The sequence below is a fragment of the Leuciscus leuciscus genome, assembly GCF_965113295.1.
Source record: "Leuciscus leuciscus genome assembly, chromosome: 5".
In the NCBI taxonomy this organism is placed as follows: Eukaryota; Metazoa; Chordata; class Actinopteri; order Cypriniformes; family Leuciscidae; genus Leuciscus; species Leuciscus leuciscus.
Genome location: NC_138729.1, coordinates 43585226 through 43607718, shown reverse-complemented (window position 1 = coordinate 43607718; position 22493 = coordinate 43585226). Strand labels below are relative to the sequence as shown.

The following is a 22493-nucleotide window of genomic DNA, read 5'->3' as shown; positions in this document are numbered from 1 at the left end:
AAATTAATACTTTTATTCAGCAAGGATGCATAACATTGCTCAAAAGTGATAATAAAAACAATTATAATGTTGCTAGATTTTTTTTTTAAACTTTTTTAGCACAATTTACACAAAAATATTAAGCAGCACAACTGTTTTCAGCATTGATTATACTAAGAAATATCTCTTGGGCACCAAATAAGCATATGATAATGTTTTCTAAAAGATCATGTGACACTGGAGACTGGAGTAATTATGCTGAAAATTCAGCTTTGCATCACAAGAATTTACATTTCACAATATTACTGTTTTTAATGTATTTTTGATCAAATAAATGTAGCCTAGATTAGCAAAAAATATCCCACCCATCCCAAACTTTTGAAAGGTCAAAAACATGTTACGTCAATGTACTGTTGGCCTATGTCAAAATATATCACAGTATTATCATGCTACGAAAACGTAGTAATGCCATGGTATTCTTCTGTAAAAGGTGTGATAAGGAAAGAATAGTTGATTTTAGGTCTAAAAGCTCGAAAGTGGATTTGTTTGAGTCAGATACATCTGAATTGATAAAGCACAAGGCAAGGTAACACAAAAGAGAAAGAAACAGAACTAAACAAACAAAGAGCCTATAAAAAAGCCAGATAGTGGAAGAAAAAAAGCAATGGTCAAATTGCCGTTGTTCTCTCCTCAAGTGCCCCAATTTTACCCACAAACTGAGTCGAGCTTGTGAGGTAACAGCCGGTTTAATTTACATTTCCTTTTGTTATGGAGGGGGTCACAAAGCCAAGACTCGTAAAATTAACAGCAAAACAAAGAGATAGCGCCCACGCTAGGTTCAAGTTCACTTTCCAAAACAGCTCAAGCCAGCCTTTGAAGTGCAACCCTAACTGCCAGATGAACCTGCATATAAACACACAACGGGAACCTGAGACATGTGTGGGTTGTGTAAGCGCGTACTAATGTACACTGTACTAATGTACACTGGAGAGCTAAAATATGCAGTCTAACTTGTCAGCTTTATCAAAGGTTGTAGATAGTTGCGGTCCAAACGTCCTGACATGGTGTTGAATTCCCTTGTATACTTGCTCAGTATCTGCATATATCAACATGAACAGGATTTTCAAAGCTGTGATAATAAACACAATAGTGCACTCTCTCTAACGGCAAAGTGAGCGGCAGCATGTGGGTGTATTCTTATTGTATAAAAGCATGCTTGAGTGAAACAACTCCTACGAAAGCTAGCATACAGAGACCACTGATACAGACAATGTGGCAGTGAAAACATGCATGAATTAGCTTCTTCCCACAGCATTCTTCCCTTTTCAGCATCATCTTCTGTTCTGTCTCTGCCTCTTGTTCTCCCCATCCATTCACGGCAGGGGTGAAAGAAAGGGAGCGGTTTTAAGCTGTAGACTGCCGTCATGTTGTGGGATTTGAGAGGACACTAGAGCTCATTGTTCCCACAGGATCTCATCATGCTTGTGTCATTTGCACCCTCTCTCTTACATCAAGACCTCTCAACGGATATCCGCCTCCAGATCCTTGATTATTTTAAGCGCTACCTACCCATTAAAACCCCATTCGTCTGGAGTTCAAGGACGCAATCTGGAAAGAAAGGAAACTGCTAGAATAATCACTTCTGGTAAACTGAATTTGAAGGATTGAATACTATACTTTCTACTGCAGTGAATCTAGATTTCATTTCGAGCCTTGAAGGGTCATATCAATAACTTTTTTAATACAAGTTCCATTGTTACACCAGTAGGTGGTGGCAATTGACTGAAACAGAATAGTTTGTTCAACAAAATTGATTATTTCAGAAACACAGATTCATTTACGAATGAAACAAGTGACCGTCTTTATGAGTGAATCACTGAATCATTCACTCATTTAAGACTCTCAGACTGTGTCCGAAATCACTCGCTATACCCTCATTCACTATTCCCTACATTTCTCCACTAATATAGTCCACTCGAGGGAGTTTGTTGCATAGTTTGTGCTTGCTGTTTAATAACTATTTGTAACTTAGCAAACTGGCAGCTCCAGTAGTAAGATGAAAATATGTATCTTGAACTCTGTCATGGAAACTATGTAAACCTTAATTAAACAATTTAATAATCAATTAAAAGGAATTTATACCTGTGTGATATTACGCTGTACCCACATTGGACCAGCGGTTTGCAAAATGGATGGATGATTCGGCTAGCGCCATCTTCTGGTCAGATGCAGGAATTCATTTGGCACGCGACTCTCACAGTGTCTATTCTCTAGCCGTTGAGTGTACATCGGATGTACGCTCATTATTGCGGTCTATAGTGGGTTTGAATGAGTGCACTCGATAACGTCCACTCAGGTTTCGGACACCACTACAAAATGGTGTCCTATTTAAGGGTATAGGGGGCGATTCCGGACACAGCCACAGTCCTCTCTGCTAATAATCACACACCTGTAAACGCTACAGACATGTGCTAGCATTGGATATCATGTTAGGAAAAGTCTCAGATCCAACAGGTTTGCTGTCAGATCCAATATAGGTTGCACTGGGAAGTTTTGTATTTTAAAATTAAATTAAGTTAAAGGAAATAAAATAATACAATTAAATTGAATGAATTAACAACACAGGTTCATTAGAAAAACGTGGCTCTACATTTTAGAAAAACTCCAAAAAACATACCTACACATCCAATTCAATGCAGTTTCCAGCTGAAATGAACACCAGTGGTAGTGCACACCAACACCTTTTGTTCCTTTTCACACAAATTATGATTACTGGGAGATTATCACTTAATAAAGATTTATTTTGTGTTCCTTGCACAATACTATGTTACGAACCTAGTAAACACCTAAAAACACTTTTACCATAGTGCATGATTTGTAAACTAATACATTTTGACATTTGCATCATATGTATGACTTTTCTGATGTGGTAAACTACAACCAACGTAATAAAACTGGACATTTCAGTTTGAAAGTGTGGTGAAGCTTGCAAGAAGCATGTGTGTTATCACTGGGACTTTTTTCCACCGTGCCTGGGTTGGTAATTAGAGTAATTACTTAAATTTACAGTATGTTTACATATTGACATCATATATTTCAAAAGTTCAAAGAATTTTTTTTATTTTTCATGATATGACCCCTTTAAGAGTGAAGCACAGGCTACATTCTCCTACTCTGCACAACATTACAACACCCAGATGGCCCTAAAAACATTTAGAGTGTGATTTACAATGGGGTAAAGCATACGTTTAAGCTGTTAGCAAGAGAGAAAACAACGGAGCGATCAATAATCAGTGCAGTCAGCAATAGATTCTGTTCTATGATTTAATAAATATTAGGGTTATCAGCCAATGCTCCCTCACCGTGTTATCCTATAAAACCTGCCAGATGTTTCTATGGATAACTGGGTTACAGGATCATGGTTTTATGTGCAATTCAAATCAGGACTGTTTCTGTCAAATCAGAATTGGTTGGAGAAATGAGAAATGATTATGTTACCACATCTCTTCTCTGATGGGAGTTCAGTTGAATTTTAGAAATCCAAGTTGACTTTCGTACAAGCTTTGGGTTTGGCCAGAACAGAGGAAAGTTGAATCAAAGTTTGGATCCACTTGCCTGTAACACCTCAAAGATCTGTGTATTACACGTGCACACACAAACTCACACCTGTTTCGGATCGCCCTGTTTTCGCTCAGGTTTATTGGTATTGCAAGAATGTTAATTATATGTGGTTTTAGGCAGGCAGACATGTGTCGGGTGCATTGAAGGGCATGTGTGTGCAACGGTAGACCCTCTGATACTGAGAAACAGTGATTACAGGCCACACCACAGCACAGTTTCTGTCTCATATTACTTTAGGCCAAACAACCCCAATTCGGAACAGAAATACTGTAGAACAGCACTGTTTTTGGCAACTGTCTTCAATGGAGCTCTCTCCTTTGGGAGGAACATGTACATATAATCAATAGTTAAATCAATCAAGGGTATATAAACAGACGTATACTTCATTCCTTCTCAAAGCTCTGCACTGTTGCCCAAGAGAATTGAGCTCAAGTAAATTCTCAAGAATTACAAGAAGCAGGCCACATCTGTCAATCTTTCTAAACCCCTAATACACATATACTCTTACTAAAATACTGTGAAAGAACCATGGTAGAGTAATGGTATTATTTCCTTAACTTTGATACAAACTATTGCACTGAATGATTATCATATTTTACAATGGTATTAACATGCCACTCCAAGGTACTGCAAATAATATGATAAAACTCCCCCGAAAAACAAGAAACAACATTGGAAATATGCATGTGCATAAAAGCAGTGCATTACAATTGTACCATGTATAAAACAAAACACATATTGTAATAACATGGTACACTTATGAGTATTAGGAATGTACAAAAATGACATTTTTAAAATTGGCTAGTTGGTGGGATCAGACCAATTCTTAGGAAGTGTTCACAAAATACACTTTCTTGCATTCATTCTCAATGGAACAGAATGCAAAGGTCTAGTTTTAACTTGATCCACAATTAAACATATTTAAAATCTGAATTAACTTAAAGCCACAACATCTCAGCAGGTTGGTGGGAAAAACTGAAGAATTGGTTTGGATCCACATGCTAACACATCCTCTGAGAAGCTGCGTTCCCAAATTCATCCACTTTAAATCTAGATAACAACTAGTTGACTGTCCCAACCCAACTTTAATTAGTACTATTAGTCTCCGTTTATAACGAACATAGATGTTTTTCAAACTCTGTCCAGGATTCCATTCTTCAATTTTGATAATTAGACATAATTAACATCTACAAAGAGTTTTTAAACATAAAAGAGATTGGTACATGATGACGGCATCTGAGAATGAGGTTTTTAGGCACTGTTGTTAAAGCAACATTTTCAATGTGTTTCTGAAGATAATTATGTAATATGAAAACAAAAGATGGAGACAAAAAAACCATAGAACATTAGAAGGATTAAACAAATAAAATAAAATATAATATAAATGTAAATTCATTTCTTCCTTGATAGTGCTGCCTGCAGTGAACCAAACATGAATGCCAAACCTATATAGTATTTTAACTGCTCCACTGAAGCTCCAATTAAACATGGGACGAGGAGGTTTGGGGAGAAATACTTAATTTCATTTTATTCCACTTTAATTTCCTCAAATGTCTGAAAATCGCTCCGAGCCATGTGTTTTCATTAAAACTAATTACATTGAGTGTGGGACCTGTTCACTCCATAAAAAGGAAGATGAGTGGTTGCTACACACGGCAGGTACAGACATTGCCCAAAAAACTCAATAATCTCACGCCTTTTCGCCTTTTCCCTCAGGAGAGAATCAGCGCATGCATGCGTGTTGCTCAAACATCCACCATCTGTGGCCAATATTTCGTGCAAGTTGTAAAGTAAGAGCTTGCCTCTAAGAGCTGTTTTGAGAGCAATTATGAGGTTATATCGACTAAGCAGATGCTTTTATCCAAGGATTAAAACAATAAATTATAAACAAAACTAGATTTCTACATGATCTAAAGAAAATATGAGTGGTACTTGCCAATGCAAAGCTTTCCACAAGGTTGTTAGGGTGTTGCTATGAGGTTGCTATAGGGTTCTGAGTGTTTGAGTGGTTTTCTTGGGTGTTCAGGGTGGTTGCAACAGAATTACTTAAGGGCTCAAGTCAAAAGAGTTCAACCCACAAATGTCTATGATATTCTGGTTTGTATGCATGGATCAGGTCCCTCCTTCAATGTAAGTAGGAGAGATTTTTCATCCACAAATTGGAAGCTTTATCAAAATATAATAGGACGTTTAAAAAATAACAATAATTACACACAATAGGAATATCCTACATCTGTAAATGTAGAGATTTTGAAAAAAGAATTATATTTTGAAAGGTTAACAAACATCAAATAATAGGTTTAACTAAACTAAAGGAAAAAATTTTTCATTAATTACTCACCCTCATGTCGTTCCAAACCAGTAGAAGTTTCATTCATCTTCGGAACACAAATGAATATCTAAATTAAATCTGTTCATCATATAAAGCAACTGTGTTTCTTCTGAAAATGTGGAATAAACCGATCAATTCAGATTAGTTTTACAATCTCTTTATGAACTTTTTGAAGTGTCAAAGTGGTAGTTGCATAGACTGTCAATGGAGGGACAGATTTCATTACACATCTTTATTTGTGTTCCAAAGATGAACAAAAGTCTTGTGGGTTTGGAATGGCATGAGGGTGAGTAAATGATGACAGAATTTACATTTTTGGGAGAACTAACCCTTTAAACATTAACCATTTGTCATATAAATAGCTGTTGAACATGTTTGGGAACCCCTGTTATAAAACACTCATTCAACTTTTGAAATCCTTGCAGACAAGTCAGCATTGTTCACATCACTTTAACATTTTTTTTCCTCTCCTTTCTTTTTTGTTGGATATTGATATTGGTATCCTTCTGTTACCTCATATCAGGTCGGCTTCCTCGACAATCCCTCGCTAAAGAAACACCATATGAAATGCGCCTTTCATAATCTGAAAAAAAAAAAAAAAAAAAAAGAAGCAACACAAGACAGACAATCATCAACATCTCCTTGTTTTCTCCAACTGCCTGACAGTAAAACCCCTTCAGTTCAACTGCTCAAAGATACTGGGGAAAAAAACAAAAGAGCAGAGAAACAGATGGAATAGCGAGAGAGAGAGAGGCGTGAGAAAGAAAGTCCAGGGCATCCCTGTTGTCCTCCATGAGAACGGGATCAGTTTCATGGATCCATTGAGAACTTGGAGATCCAGTTACATTGCACTAAGAGTGACCTGCTCAAATCGGACCTGAGGAAGCACTCTATGGGTCCGCTACTGAATAGGCCTCATTCATCCCTATTAATACACAGAAAAGAGTCTACGCCAGCATTGAGATAAGATAGCCAGCCATTGAACCCTGTTGATTTCAAAAACTCACAGGAAACCAGTAAAAGAAACCAACAAGATTGACTTAAAATAAGAGTTAATTGAGTTCAAATAAGTAATTGAAAAGGCCACAAACTGAAGCCTTAAAGGGAAGGTTCACCCAAACATCATTTATGTCGTTCCAAACCTGTAGGATTTTCTTTCTTCTGTAGAACACAAAAGAAGATGATTTGTCAATTAGTCAATTTGAGTACTGAATTGTTTTTGACAATATAATGAAAGTCAATGGGGTCCAAAACAACAGTAGACCTCATTCATTTTCATTGTATGAACATTTGTTTCAGTTTTTCTTTTCTGTTTCACAGAAGAAGGAAAGTCATACAACTTTGGGTTAGTAAATGATGACAGAATTATTATTTTTAGGTGAACCATCCATTTGAATCACAAAGTTTATGGGCTCTTTTCAAGTTAAATGACTTTGACTAAATGAAACACAGTTGAAAGTTTCAGAGAGGAATAAAATAGTTTAAATCTCATTTAATTGCAAGTTAGCTTGAACTGCAAAACACAAAGTTATTTCATCCCTACCACAAGTATCTAACCCTCCACAATAGTCTTCCTGTTGTTCCATGTCACAGTTTCCCGCGAAAAGAAAAGGGAAGGTGACAATTTGCTTCTTTGCCACAAAAGCCTTTCTGGGCTCCCGAGCAAGTGTATTCGGGGAAGGACGGTTTTGTTTTTTGCCTTGTTCTTCTTCCTTTAGAGCTCTCTGGCCGGTGGCGGAGAACCAAAGTCAATGTTCGCATAAAAGTGAGGGAGTTCACAGGACAGGTCACATCCCTCTCCGGGGCAATTCAATATCCTACTATTATGATATTGGTCATGGCTTTTGAAATCACATCTGTACAAAACACCACATAAGTACATGTTTGCTTGTTTGAAAAGGTTCAGATTTGGTCTTCAGAGATGTGGGAACGTTAGAGGACTTCCTTCAGATAATGGGCAGTTTCTACAAAGTACAATTGGTAGCATCTCCTCGGTGTGTTTGCCGAACATCTGCTGACTTTACCGCCATTTAAGAAGCCCTAGTGAATAAACTGCAGCACTGGCGCATTTTAAAGGTTCTCGGCTCCATTACACGGCCAGACAAAGATAAAAAGCCTCTCCAGGACTTTCAAAGAACCTTCTAATCTCATTATCCCATAGAGTGAACTGAAACAACCCATTACAAAAAAACGCTGTAACTTTCAGACGAGGATTTGCTTGGATCAGCAATGTAGATAACTACACTCATGGCCTTGAGCGTCCAGACAGATGCATTTGCATGCTGGTGGCACAATTGTTTATTTTAACTTTGTTTGTTTGTTTTTTGCAAAGCGCTGCAACAATGTTGGATACTGCATTTTAATTTAGCCCAAACAAACCAATGGTAGTTTGGAAAACAGTCATTATCTTAAACAATTTTCATATGCTTTTTTGCATTTTTCCTAGAGCACTTTCCAGGCACTCCCTATGCAAATGGCCTCTGCGACAGATTCTATTATAAACCAATTTTTTTCTTCTGTGAGAGAGAGAGAGAGAGAGAGAGAGAGAGAGAGAGAGAGATAATTCACACATGTTCTAATTCGTTACACTGTTTATTTAAATTTAAGTTATGTTATAATATTTTCTTCTATTATTTTGTGTTTTTATGTTTTTATTATGTATTCCAAGCTTTGCCAATATTGTATTATTTATTGTCATGCCAACAAAGCAATTTTGAATTTGAATTTGAATTTGAATTTGAGAGAGAGGAAGAGTGTGAGAAAAATCCAATTGAATATGACAAGCTCTGTCTGCAGGCATTTGCAAATGTCAGAGTGAAAAGAAGATTGTGAAGCTTGCACAAGCGTAACATTTGTCAGATCAAAACCACAGAGATGCATGTAAAAGGGAGGACAGTGAAAGCAGAAGGAGGTAGAGAGAGCTAGGCTACAGATGTAATGAAGGGAAACACTCCTCTTATGTGGCAGGTCCTGAATTTTCAAAGCTTTTACATCCTAAAGATGTGATACATGTTTGGTAGCTTCAGCTTCTATTAGTGTCGGTTACAGTGATGGCATGAAAAGAAAGTGTGGCTACAAGCTTTATAGCATTTCTGTGAATATAAATATGTTTCAAAACAATCCACAGGTGGTTTGATGGTATATTAAAGCAATAAACCACAAGAGGCAGTGTGTTACAGTGAGTTTACCCCTTAAAAATCACTAAATCAGACTTTTATAAAATGGTAGCAACAGAAATATGATTTAAAAGATTTTTTTTAATGTTTAATGAATAAACATTTGAATTGATTTTACAATTAAATATAATTAATTACAGAAACCATTCTTTTCATTTATATAAATATATATATTTTAATATATAATAGCAATGAAAATTTGCTTAAATATTAAATGATATTCAATTTTGATATCTCAAAAATGATTATATATTATATTACATTTAATAACTATAGTTATTTAAAAAAATTCTATAATAAATTCTATTTAATTATGTCACTGAAAAATGGTTAATGATTAAATATAATTTAATATATATAAAGTAAATGAAAAATGGTTTATATATTATATGATATTTAATTATTATATCACTGAGAGAAATGGTTAAAAATTCAATATTTAATACATAAACAATTGTTTTCATTGATTGATATTATATATTAAAATTATATTTTATTATTAATAATAATTTAATATTATAAGTACAATTTTAAAACATGTATGTACACAATAAGTCCATTGTATCAAATTATTAACTTCAATGTAAGTACATAGTACTTAAAGCCACTTAATATAAAGTGGGACCTATATGTCTGTACTGTATGAAGTAATATAAGTAAATATATCAATAAATAAAGGTAATAATATCAATGAAAAATGGTTTATTAAATGATGTTTAATTATTATATCCCTAAAAAATGTTGTGTATTAAATGATAATTAATTATATTAATCAGTAAAAAAAAAAAAAAAAAGGCTTATATATTAAATTCATAGTTATACCAGCATTTCTCAGTGATTTAATAATGAATCTAATCATGAATAGAGAGGCACACATCCACAGACACTTCCTGACACGGGTACAAATGCCTGACAGCTTAATGTTCCGCTGTCTTCCACTGCTCCTTTGAATTAGACAGGGCTGATATGACAAACCTAACCGAGGTGTCGCTCTCTTTCTCTTTCTCCCTCACTGCCACTCTTTACACAGCTATCATTCCTGTCAGGTTTTATCAGCTCATTCAAAGGAGGACAGGAGTTACTCCTCTTACTCCACTCGGTTTTATCGCACTGCGGGCACTGAGCAATCACACCCTGACAGCTGGATCCTGGACAGGTGACGAGTGATAGTATGGATTAAACAAGTGTAAGCCTTTCAAATTTAAACAGGAACATGACACGTCTCACAGAAAAACAATCGGAAACATACGTTCCATGTTTCTCAATGCACTGTCATGTAAAATCATCAACGGCAAACGTACAGTATGGTTGTTCCTCGAGGACCCGTCTTCTCTTATTTATTTACCTCTCTAAATCATAATCTTGATTATTTTTTGGATTCATTGTGCCATGATATCATTGTCCTGTGCCTCCAGAACAATTAGTCACATGGTGGCACCAAAAGACAAAACAAAAACAACAACAAAAACAGTGAGAAGCAACACATCGACCAAAAATATGTGTCTGCATAGATGAACAATTTAAAAATATCCAAAATGTAAGAGATTAATTGGTTACAAAAGAGGTGCTTTGATGGCTCAATGAGCTGAAATTTAGACAGGAGATGAATTTAGCGTAATTTCAGTGAAATTCCACTGGCAAAAAAGTCCATTGTCTATTGTCAGTAGTTTAGTGATGTATGAAGTACAGTCACTTCCAAACCCAGCAGCTTTTTGCTGATCAGTGCGGTGAATTTGCGTGACAAACTTGAACATGAGTGAAATCTGTGTGACGAAATCTTTTGCTCTCACACAAAATTCCACATTGTGTGGATTCCTATTGAAATGACTGGATTTGACCCATGAAAATCTGCTGAACAATGTAACTATGTTATTGCACCATTAAAGAGGGTTTAAACATGCTAACAATCCAATAGCTACTGTTAGCATGCCAAAACACAGCACAAATACACTGTGTATTTGTGCTGTGTTTTGGCATGCTAACAGTAGCTATTGGATTGTTAGCATGTTTAAACCCTCTTTAATGGTGCAATACCATTCCACAGTCTGTCAGAGCCTCTCAGAGACGTTTTTACATTTATCGCCTCAGGCAAATGTTGTTCTCAGGTGTCAGTCTCAGGTGTCGCCAGAATGTGTCGGTGAAGTTTCAGCTCAAAACACCCCACAGATCATTTATTATACCATGTTGTAAATGCCCATTTTTGAGTGGAAAGAAAATCATTCTGTTTTCGTGCATGTATCTTTAAATGCAAATGAGCTGCTGCTCCCCACCCTCCCATCCAAAAGAGGGCGGAGCCTTTACAGCTTGTGCCTCTGATACTCTGAAAAACATCTGTTTGGTTTTGATTATCATCTCTATCGCGATCACGTGACATTGCAGTTCTTCATCATCATGAAAGTTTATTATCTGCATGCGTTTTAAAGCCATATCAGTCTAAACTTCAGATAAATGGTTTTCTGAGCGCACACATCCGAACTGGAAGCCAGACGGATTCTCTTTCACGTCATATTGCGCTTAAAGTGTCAAATGCACAAAAGGTTATGTAAAAAAAACCACAGTTTACATAAACACAGTCGGTTTATGCTTGTGAACATAAACAGCAGGGAAAGAAATCACGTGTATATTAGATCTGTGTATTAAAGTGAAAGCAGCGTAACATACAGTACCTACTGCTATGTTAATATGAATCAAACAACAAAAGAAAAAAAATAATTCACTGCTCTTTATTGAAAAACTTTAGTAGCTTTAATAAGAACAAATTACTTAAATGCTGCTGTTAAATGCTCTGGCGAAGAATTAACATGGCGCTGTACAGTTTAATGAAGGCGGGGTCTATGCTCATAGGGCGGAGTCTGTCAGCAGTCGTGGGCACCACGTAAAAGTAAATTTAGCAAAATAGGTCCCCTTTAAAGTGCTACCGCTCAAAAATACTAACTCTAGATAGAAGAAAAAAATCACTAATCAGTCTCACTAACTGACTGACGACTAGTCGATCATCCTGACTCATCCCCACTTGACAGTAGATAGATATAGTTGACCTTTTGACCTGCACCGGCTCCACAGAACACCAATCAGAGGTCAACAGGAAGTCGTGAGCGGATGGCATGGGCTGTTACATCCTGAGCCAAAATAAATGGCCTCAGACAGAAAAAGGCAGCATGGGAGGCGGCTGAGGTATTCTCTCTCTCGCCAACTTTATACAAGCACATTCCAAATTCATGTTTATAAATATGGATATTTTTCTGAACTAGGCATCTGACATATCTCAGCATGTTGGATACCGTGATGGTGGTTAAGCAGATCTCAATCTCTCTCCCGCTGTCTGTCTCTCTCCCCTCTCACTGACCTTTGCATACTTCTGAGAAAATAACAGTGCCGGATATAGCTTTAGCAAAACACAAAATATGCTGTGCATAGTAAAATGAAAAATAAAAAAATAACAATGTTGAGTCGAGGCGAGTTTTGCCCTTTGCTCTAAATTCAAATGTTAAACTAACTAAATGGGTGGTAGCGAAGTCATCAACAACTAGAGAAAGCAATAATTAAAAACACATTCAGTAGGCTTGTGTTTATTGTCTACAGACAACATGTAGATTAAATCATAGCCTAAGATAAAACAATTTTTAACGGCCTTTAAAAGGAATGATTTGCAGATGCCACATTGGCTAGGAGGTGAACTGGTTTGAACAGGCATTAGGTACAGAACAGGAGCTTCTAACTATCCCTAGGTCAACTAAGGCTTGACCTTTGACCCGTGGTGTAACATCAAACAAAAGAGAGACAGACATAGATGACCATCATAAACCTCTCGTATACTCCCACATACCATTAGCTTAAGGGTTGTGGTTCAGTATAAACCTTGTCTCTAATAAAATGTTCAGAAAAGACAATACAGATTCATTTGGAAGTTTGATTCATTTCCGAATCAAACAAATCAATCAAATCTTTCAGTGAATCAACTGAATCAAACAATTTAGTGATGTATCACACAAACATGTTCACAGAATCCAGTCTTCAGTGGCACGTTCCTTCAGAAATCATTCTAATCTCTGATTTGCTGTTCAAGAATCATTTCTTATTATTATCAGTGTTGAAAACAGTTGTGCTGCTTCATATTTTTGTCAAAAAACATTCTTTTCATTGTTCTAATATTCATTTCTTAAAAAATAAAATGAAAAAAACTGCTCAGATAATATATTGGTCTTGGTAGAACTGGGTGAGAAGTGTTTGAGTTCATTTAGCCTCTTTAGGCACTTCTCATCCCAGCCGAACTTGGCGTTCAGGTATTGTCATTAACACACGACGTGTTGCCTGCTTATTTTCTGCTTAGTTTCCCATAGAAACAGAGTCAGAAACAGGGATTGACAGAACCGACCACAGGCTGTGTCTCTGTCCAGAGGAGCAACGCGGCCTGTATACTGTGTCACTCTTGGATACAGAGGCATCTTTGTGTTCCATGTTTCTCGGTGGTTGGTTCTGGATCGGATCAGCTGGGTGGGTAATTACAGCCTGTTGTGTGTAAATGTGAGGATATGCTGGCAGGAAATGGGTGGAAGGATTTCTGGGAAATGTATGGGAGCAAAGGAATGCCAGTGCCCTCTGAAACGACAGCCTCTGATGTGGGTATTTCTGTTGCTAAATTAGAAGAAGCACACTCAGCTAACCACCTCTGCACCACAGATACAGAAAGATATGGGAGTGGGCACACGGTCCAGTGGTTCAGCATTATGAGGGTCCCTGTATTGACTCAAAATCATTATCACTTTATTTATACATCAGAAATCTGCACAAATCTGCCTTCTAGTGGAACACCAGCCACTAGGAAAAACAAATCTCAATAGTTTCTCCTAATGTTCTCCAACTTTTGAGGTTTCTCTCCTGAATGTTTCAAACTGCACTCTTTCCAAAGCCAGCAAGCAACAGTCAAAGATCTCAAATATTTCTCAACTTATCTGATCAGTGCTATCCACACACTAAACTGATAGCGTTGGTCTTTAATTAAATGTCTCATTTGTTTGGTTATCGCTCCTATTTTTTGCCATGTTTTACAGTGAAAGATACATTTACTTGAGAAGCAAGACTGCACGAGATGTTTCAATTTTTATTTTATTTTTTATGTATTTTTTATTTATTTTATTTTATAATTTTTTCTCATTGTATTCTATTTTATGCAAAGCTATAAGTAAAACAAAAAATATAATTTAAGTTTATTTGTCTTAGTCCACTGGCAAATGAAATATCACTTTTATACAAATAAACTTTATACTTAAAACAATAAAAAAAAATGCTAATGCTTTATGCTTAAAAACAATAAACATTCCTAATGTTGTAAGACAAATAAACTTAATTTGATTGTATTATTTAATTTTAAGAAAAATTATAAGAAAAAAAATATATATATAATTTAAGTTTATTTGTCTTAGTCCATTGGCAAATAGTTGTTCTTATTTTGAGCATAAATCTATGCTTTAAAAACAAGGGAAAATGCCAATGCTTTATGCTTAAAACAATGAAAAATGCCAATGAGGTAAGACAAAAAAATTAAAAATAAACCTAAACTTAATTCAAAATATATTCCGTTAAAACACTCAATATCTCATGAAATGTTGCATCTCAAGTAAATGTATTTTGTTTTAACAATATTTAGAAAACAAGACAAAAATATGTATTAAGAAAATTTATTTCACAGTATGACACAAAGTTGGTACAACCAGAAAAAAAAAAGAAAAGAAAAAAAGAACAGAACAGAATAGAATATTGTATAACTTCTGGTGTACTCGGCAAGACTTGAAATGCTTTCACACAAACATACACACATATGCATTAATGTAAACATGCCATGACAAGCAAGCTTCACTGGAAAAACTAGTCAAGGCTTCAAAATAACAGCATTGACAGCATTTGATGTGGATGACCAAGAACAAACAAAAGAAAAAGAAAAAGAAAAAAGAAAAACTGTAATCCCTAAAAAATAAACCATCCATTTACAGTCTTTAAATAATAGTCATGAACTCCAGTGGGTCAATGCAGAGTGCTTTCTAAACAAGTACACATAAAAAGAAAAAGAAAAAAAGGAAGTGGTTGAAGGGACAAAGAAAAAGCACAAAAGTTCCAAAAGTCCCACATTTCCGACCACCTGGCTACTGTTTCCCTCCCAAACCATACTTCACTGTCAGAGCGACTCTGAGTGAAGACACAAGACAAAGCGCAGGCGCTGCACTCCAAACAACCCTGGCAAGAAAAAGAGGAGGAGAACAAGAGAGAACGACAAAGATGGAGGGAAAATAAAGATAGAGGAGAGAGGCAGTCATCAATGGCAAGCAGCCGGACAGCAGGAGAGAAAGATGATTCCAGAACCGATGAAGGATCTGTTAAGAAGACGCTAATGCAATATGGCAACAAATCCTCCTTTAACACTTTCAGCAACGGCAGCATCTTGTGGGTTTAGCACGCTTTAACTGACTGACAGTGATGTAGTTGACTGGTTGTGATTTCCTGTAACAGATGACAGTTTGGATAAAATATAAACCAGTATTTTGATGTTGGATCTTTGCTCAACACAACAGGCAAACTGAAGAAACATCTGAGGTTGCGTTCAGGAATTCCCAATCTCAGGCTATACGTTTGCAAGATTAGATGAAATCTAGTCAAAGAGTTAACTAAGTGTCTGTAGATGAAATGCTGATTCAGTTGATCTCACACACACTCAAGAACAAAAATGACTTTAAACGGTGCTGATTCTGAGCAGAGATCTCATTTCAGATAACATGTTAATTTCTCACTACTGGTCAGGACCAATAAGCCACATGGTGCTTGCGTCGACTTTTGAAACGAGATGAAAGACGCAACAATCACGACAGACAAGGCATGACATGGATTTAATAACTCAAGCTAAATTGTTGATGCTTTGAAGTCTTCGGTTTGCCCTTCAGCCATAACCATTCCATTCATTTTCACAATCAGCACATTTTGCTTTGCATAGAAAAACACAGCAAACAAGCGTCACCAAGTTCACATTTAACAACAAAAATATGAGGGGAAAAAATGCATCTGTCATTTTTAGCTCACTTACTGCATTCCAGTCAACATCTTTTAACAAAAAACACTTTACATGAGCGCCTGTCTGGACACAGATGCTTCTTCTCAAAGTCCCTGAATAAAACTCTATTCGTTTAAAAGTGCAATAGGTGATCTGGGAAATGCTAACTTTAGCCTGCTAGCATTGAAAGCATACGATCCCTGCAAATCGCCGTCCAAAGCCAAGCCTCCTCCAAAACACATGAACGTGCACAGACCAGAAGCGAGAGGTCCAGAGACAACGTTATTGGATTACATAATGTGTCATTCACCATTCACAACTTTACAGTAACAGTAGCTACTACAATAACAAACGTAAACAACTGTTTGCTCCATTCTCGCTCTGTCTGAGCAGCGTATACGTGAACTCGCTGATGACATATGACGTCTGCGTGAACAATTGACTTACTGGGAACACATGCTTTCATTTCATTCAGACCAAATGCAATGATTGAATGAACATTTTGTGGTCCTATGCCTTGCACAGATGATATCAATTTATAAAAATACATTTAGACAGCTTAACATAGTGATTGCTATCAGGATATGAGGAGACTTTAAACCAGCATAACAAAAATAAAATTCTGTAGAGAATCACCTATTGCTCCTTTAATACATATATTTGTCTGAGGAAATACAGACATGGTCTCTGGCCTGGTCAAGGTGCAGGTACAACCTGCTCATATCTCTTAGATATGTTTAAAAGCAAAGAAGCTTTAAATTCATGCAATATCAAGAAAAAGGCACAAAAAAACCAAACAAAAAAGTTTTCTGAGGACAACAATAATGCATTTCCCTATGTTAAAGGATAATTCCGGTATTTAACACCTTGAGTCTATTTTGTAGTTTGTTTTGGATGAACTAGAGTGGTGGACACAGAAATGTTGACGATGGGTCCTGTCTCGACTTTTTGACTCTTTTAGAATCGCCTTTGACCGCTTCAGAGTGGCGGACTACGGACATGCACGAACACGTCCTTAAAACAACCCTTAACCTTTCGTTTTCAAAACTGTGCAACTCACCGAGTGGTTAGTGGTGTTCGTTGATGATTAAAAACAAATATATCGGCGCAATGTATGATTTCAATCCGTGTTATTTGCTATAGTGGAACTATTTTTTCAGATACCTCACAACCGCGTATAAACTTCCGCTCGATATTTGAGTCTGAAGCGTTAGCACACTCCTGACCACTTGATGGCGACAACCACTTTGCCGTTCAAGGACGCTGTTCGGAACTCGGTGTCTAGCGCATAGAGCACAGTTGCTCTGCTCACGCTAGCCTTCTGAGAGACAGAGAACTGAGCAAAAAGACTACAACCAAATGTAAACAGCTCCCTTTTCGGTAGCGCAGTAATATCAACGAGCAATGAGTCCTCCAACAGAAATCAATGGGATTTTACAAAATGACAAATAAAACACGACAGAAACTGTATTTCGCTACGCTACTTGTTTTTAATCATCAACGAACACCACTAACCACTCGGTGAGTTGCACAGTTTTGAAAACGAACGTTAAGGGTTGTTTTAAGGACATGTTCGTGCATGTCCATAGACAGCCACTCTGAAGCGGTCAAAGAAAGTGTCAAAAAGTCGAAACAGGACCCATCGTCAAAATTTCTGTGTCCACCACTCTAGTTCATCCAAAACAAACTACAAAATAGACTCAAGGTGTTAAATACCGGAATTATCCTTTAAAGGTGCAGTAAGCGATTTCTGAGAAACGCTGTTGAGATTGGATCGGACCCCGCACCACAACACACTTGTGTTAGTAGCCAATCAGCAGTAGGGGGCGTGTCCACTCATGATGGGGGAGGAGAAAGAGTGAGCAAGAGGGAGATTTGAAGAAAGACTTTAGAAAGAGAGATGGCTGATAAGACATTAGACAAGAGAAAAGCTCAGAGGAAAATCAGTGGAAAAAGAAGGGTTATGATCAGGCAAGAGCTTTAGGACCCGCGTCAATTAGAGCTGCCCGATCAATCATTAAAAGATTGCAATCTCATTTCAAATCTGCGTTTGCGCTGCTCCGAATCCAGAGAAAGCAGTTATCATGCATGGGTATAAAACAAATTCACAAACAGTCTTTTCCACCACACAGTTTCACAGTAGTGTTACAAATATTAATATTATCACAGAAGTACTGGGATAAAAGTTTATAGTTCATATATAAACACTGTCTACGGTACCGATCAAAATAGAGCAAATCACCTTTTGAAAGTAACATGGCGCTTCAAATAACGATTGTGTCAATTACATCGTTACACCACCAGGTTAAAAAATTATTCGTTATTGAATCATTCATTCAAGAGATTTGTTCAAAAACGCTAATTCATCCAGTAATGAAACAAGAGGTATTTATGAGGGAGTTATTGAATCATTCATTCAAACGTTTTTTATTTATTTATTTATTTTATTCAGATTATCTCTGAATGAAACCAGAACCAATATATGCTGTTGTTGTAATGTTAGCTGTAGTAACAGGATAGTTTTGAGTGTCATTGTCTGTCTAGAGCTGATGTGATGCTGGCGACTAACAACCAACTCTTGCTTGTTTATACTCTTGCATACAGCATGTTAATGTTTTGTTCTTGCTTGACGTTCATTATCTTCACTTTATTTTTCGCGAAGCATTATTTTGCTTCACTTCAGCTATGATAAAGAGACATTTAATCTAGCATTGCATGTGTTTTGGAATCGAGTTGATTCCAAATATCAACAGTTTCTTAGAAATTGCTTACAGCACCTTTAATGAAAAAAACACAGATGCCATACTCTTTCTTTCAAATGTCTAACAGAATTAAAAATGCAAAGTGTTTCATCATTCACAGGTATAAATCTATACATCCAATCACACAGACAAGCGCAACAAAATGTCTCTTCACTCATCAGATATCAATAACCTAAGAGCCTAACACATGCAATGACTTGTGAGTTGTGACACCCTAAAACCACCTCAATAAAGCAAATGCATGCACTAATTAATTCATGCAATAAATCTTGCTAGCTGCAAATAATCATATTCACAAATTGGGGGCAAAGTGTACAAATCGTCTCACTGATGTTGAATGATTTTCATTATATTTTATATGCAAACACAAGGATTGCAATGAGCCATCAAGTCATTTCAATAAATGATTTTTTACTGCAACACATTAAAACCTCTGGGTGGATGGACATGTTACTGCATGCCTTATTAATTATTACAGCACTAATTAGCCATAAACATGTCAAAATTAGTCATAAACCATGACACATGTCACAAAATGGTAGAAAAACTTTTAAAGAGGAATAAGTAATATCATGAATAGGTTCTGGAAGGCAGCTTTAAATACATTGCTAATGCATAGGTATAGAGGACATGTGCTTACGCATTGCTCAGATTGCCTAACCTGTCATTTGAATCAAAGACTATAATTTAAAAAAAAAATTAAAAGAGAGCGTAGGGGATTTGGTTCTGAGACTTGAAACACAACACAAATTACAGCTTACAATGTTAGCGAAGCAATGCGACAACCTAGAGCACTCCCATTTTAATCAATGCAAATGTCTTTAAACTAAGTTTAATCTATGCTACTGCATTCAAAGTTCATTTTGGTATTTTTCCCCCCACTTTTTGGAGAAAAAGTTGAATATACCTTGGACTTGCTAACACAACAAGTTAGCTAACAGTCAATTAACTTGCCAGTCAATTAACACATTTATAACAATAAAAAAGAAAGTGATTCTTTCAAATAATAACCTGTTTGATAATGACACCTAACAATCAAATTTGATCTGATTTTGATTAAACTAGAAAACATAAAATTTCCCAAAAATAGTTTTTGTGTCTTGTCGCACACAAACTTTGATTGGTCGACTGGCTGCTGATGTCACTTCCACCCTGGAAGACGTCACACTCTCTTTGCTGTTTATCTGGGGTGCGAGATGCTTGCTTTGTGTAGTCATTGCTTAACATTTATGAATTACCATTTCTTTTGGGTTTTGCATAGAGACAATTCATTGATGGTTGCCTGATGCTGAAGATGGATTTATGATACAATTAAATGTCTCAAGTTCACCTACTTGAAATATGGGACGTAATATTTTTACTGTTTTGTGGTTTCTAAATGAAAATAATGTTTTTGAGCTTTTAACTACTAAATATCATATGAAAATAACATGATCTGCTCATTAAGAACAAGTAGATTAAGTTGTTTGAGAAAAAAACTAAAAGACTTCCAATACATCCAGTATTGAACATCAATGGCAGATAAGTAAATCTGTCAATAAGAGTTTTTTTTTTGTAATCCCAAGAGCAGTTTAATTAGACAATGATGACACAAAGAGATCCCTTACAGATATTTACAATGGTAACAATAGCTTCCGCCAAAATGCCATAGTTACTGTGGTTATTGTTGGTAAAATAAAACTGTGGTAACTTGTGGTAATCAGTCACCATTCTGTCGTCACATAATATATTGAAAGCATCTTACTTTCTTTGAATGAGATCCCATATTAGAATTTTGCAGTAACAACAGTCACTGTCAAAACTGGTATTGTGGTGGAAACTATGGTTTACCATGATTTCATATCTGTCCTGAAAAATACATTAAAGCATGCAAACATATAATGTTTGTATAATTATATTATACGTATAATGTACGTATATGTAAACGTATAATGTCACATAATAAGGCATATTGTGATTCATAAATTAGGGGAGCTCTTAAGATTGCAAAGAAAAAAATACATCTAAAAAAAAATTTAGAGTTGAAAGGTAAATTTGCCACGATTTCTCTATTTATAAAGTATTATTTAAAAATGTGTTAACATTTAACTTAATAAAAAAAAAGGAATATATTAAAATACATTGCACATGATACTGTATATATATATATATATATATATATATATATATATCATGTGCAATGTATTTTAATATATTCCTTTTTTTATATATATACACACACATACAGATTATTATTATGTATTTATTTATTAAGTCATTACATCATGGTCATTACCATTGCACACAATATTAACTCCTCTCACCATGTCCATCACTTGATGGTTCTTTATACCAAGATATGCAATAACTTTATCACACACCATGAAACATAGTTTGAATAAGTTTCATTTTTCAAGACTTAAAAAGTGTCAAAAGTGTCTCTAATTGAAGAATCATCAAAATGCAAAACAGCGAAGCTTAGTCAAATAGTGTTTTTGAGATGATTTAGTGCTGAATGGATTGTGTGATTCATACGGCTGAACCAGAGGCAAGACGAGGCAAGAACATTGACAGAACGCGCTGCACGATCGACGCATCTCGAGACTAGAGTCGGGACAATGCGGGCTCAACGCAGTGCACGACTGTAAGAAACCTCTCATAAAAGACCTACAACCACCCGAATGCACAAAGTTACAAGTCATAAGAGTTGAGGACTAACCCGTATCGAACTGGTCTGAAGTTGACGCGCTGAGGCAGGCAGCAAGGAGCACAGCTGCGATTCTCCACGAATCCATCGCTCTTCTGTAGTAGGTTATAAGAGATCTGAACACCTTCTCTCCCTCTCTTCTCGCAGGTGAAGTGTTTTGAGTCCAGTCAGGTCAGTGGAGCTGAAGCAGTGAGCAGCTGAATGTCATAGAATCTCGCTGCGCGTCCGCGTTAAGAGCGTATGAACTTTAAGGCAGATCAGCGCTGCCCCCAGACACACACACAGACAGACACACACACACACACACACACACACACACACGCACACAAGACAGATAGCAGAAAAAGTAGGGATCCTATTTCAAATCATGTGACAGGAAATCGGGGCAATAGATTCAACCTGCCCCATGCATGGGGGCATATACCTGTTGCGCGCTGTAGGATGGCTGGAAATCCAATAGCTGTGAGCGAGACGGACAACACACAGTTAAGAAAAGAATCCCTGAAGACTTTTAAATCGGTGATGATTCCAATAGGCTACAGTATGTGACATTCTCAGATAGATAGATAGATAGAAAGATAGATAGATAGATAGATAGATAGATAGATAGATAGATAGATAGATAGATAGATAGATAGATAGATAGATAGATAGATAGATAGATAGATAGATAGATAGATAGATAGATAGATAGATAGATCTGCATAACACAAAAGAAGACTTCAACGTTGGACTTCAACACTAAAACTTTGCATTACAATAATGTTTCATTTGTTAACATTAGTTAATGTATTAACTAACATATTTTTATTAATCTTTCTGAATAAAAATACTGTTGTTCATTGTTCACAGTGAATGTTAGTTCACAGTGCATTAACTTATGTTAACAAATGCAACT

General features: G+C 36.3%; 1 protein-coding gene across 3 annotated transcripts in view; it reads right to left on the bottom strand.

Annotated features, from left to right (window-relative positions):
• The window catches only part of kremen1 (kringle containing transmembrane protein 1), a 61795-nt gene extending 39751 nt beyond the window's left edge, over positions 1–22044 (bottom strand). The window contains exon 1 of one of the 3 annotated variants that reach the window (XM_082170349.1): positions 21608–22044. In XM_082170349.1, the coding sequence (XP_082026475.1) occupies positions 21608–21683 (76 nt within the window). In that variant the 5' untranslated portion in view covers positions 21684–22044. The remainder of the gene's footprint in view (positions 1–21607) is intronic. The other 2 variants (XM_082170350.1, XM_082170348.1) reach the window with 2 other exon arrangements.
• Between the last annotated feature and the right edge of the window lie 449 nt (positions 22045–22493).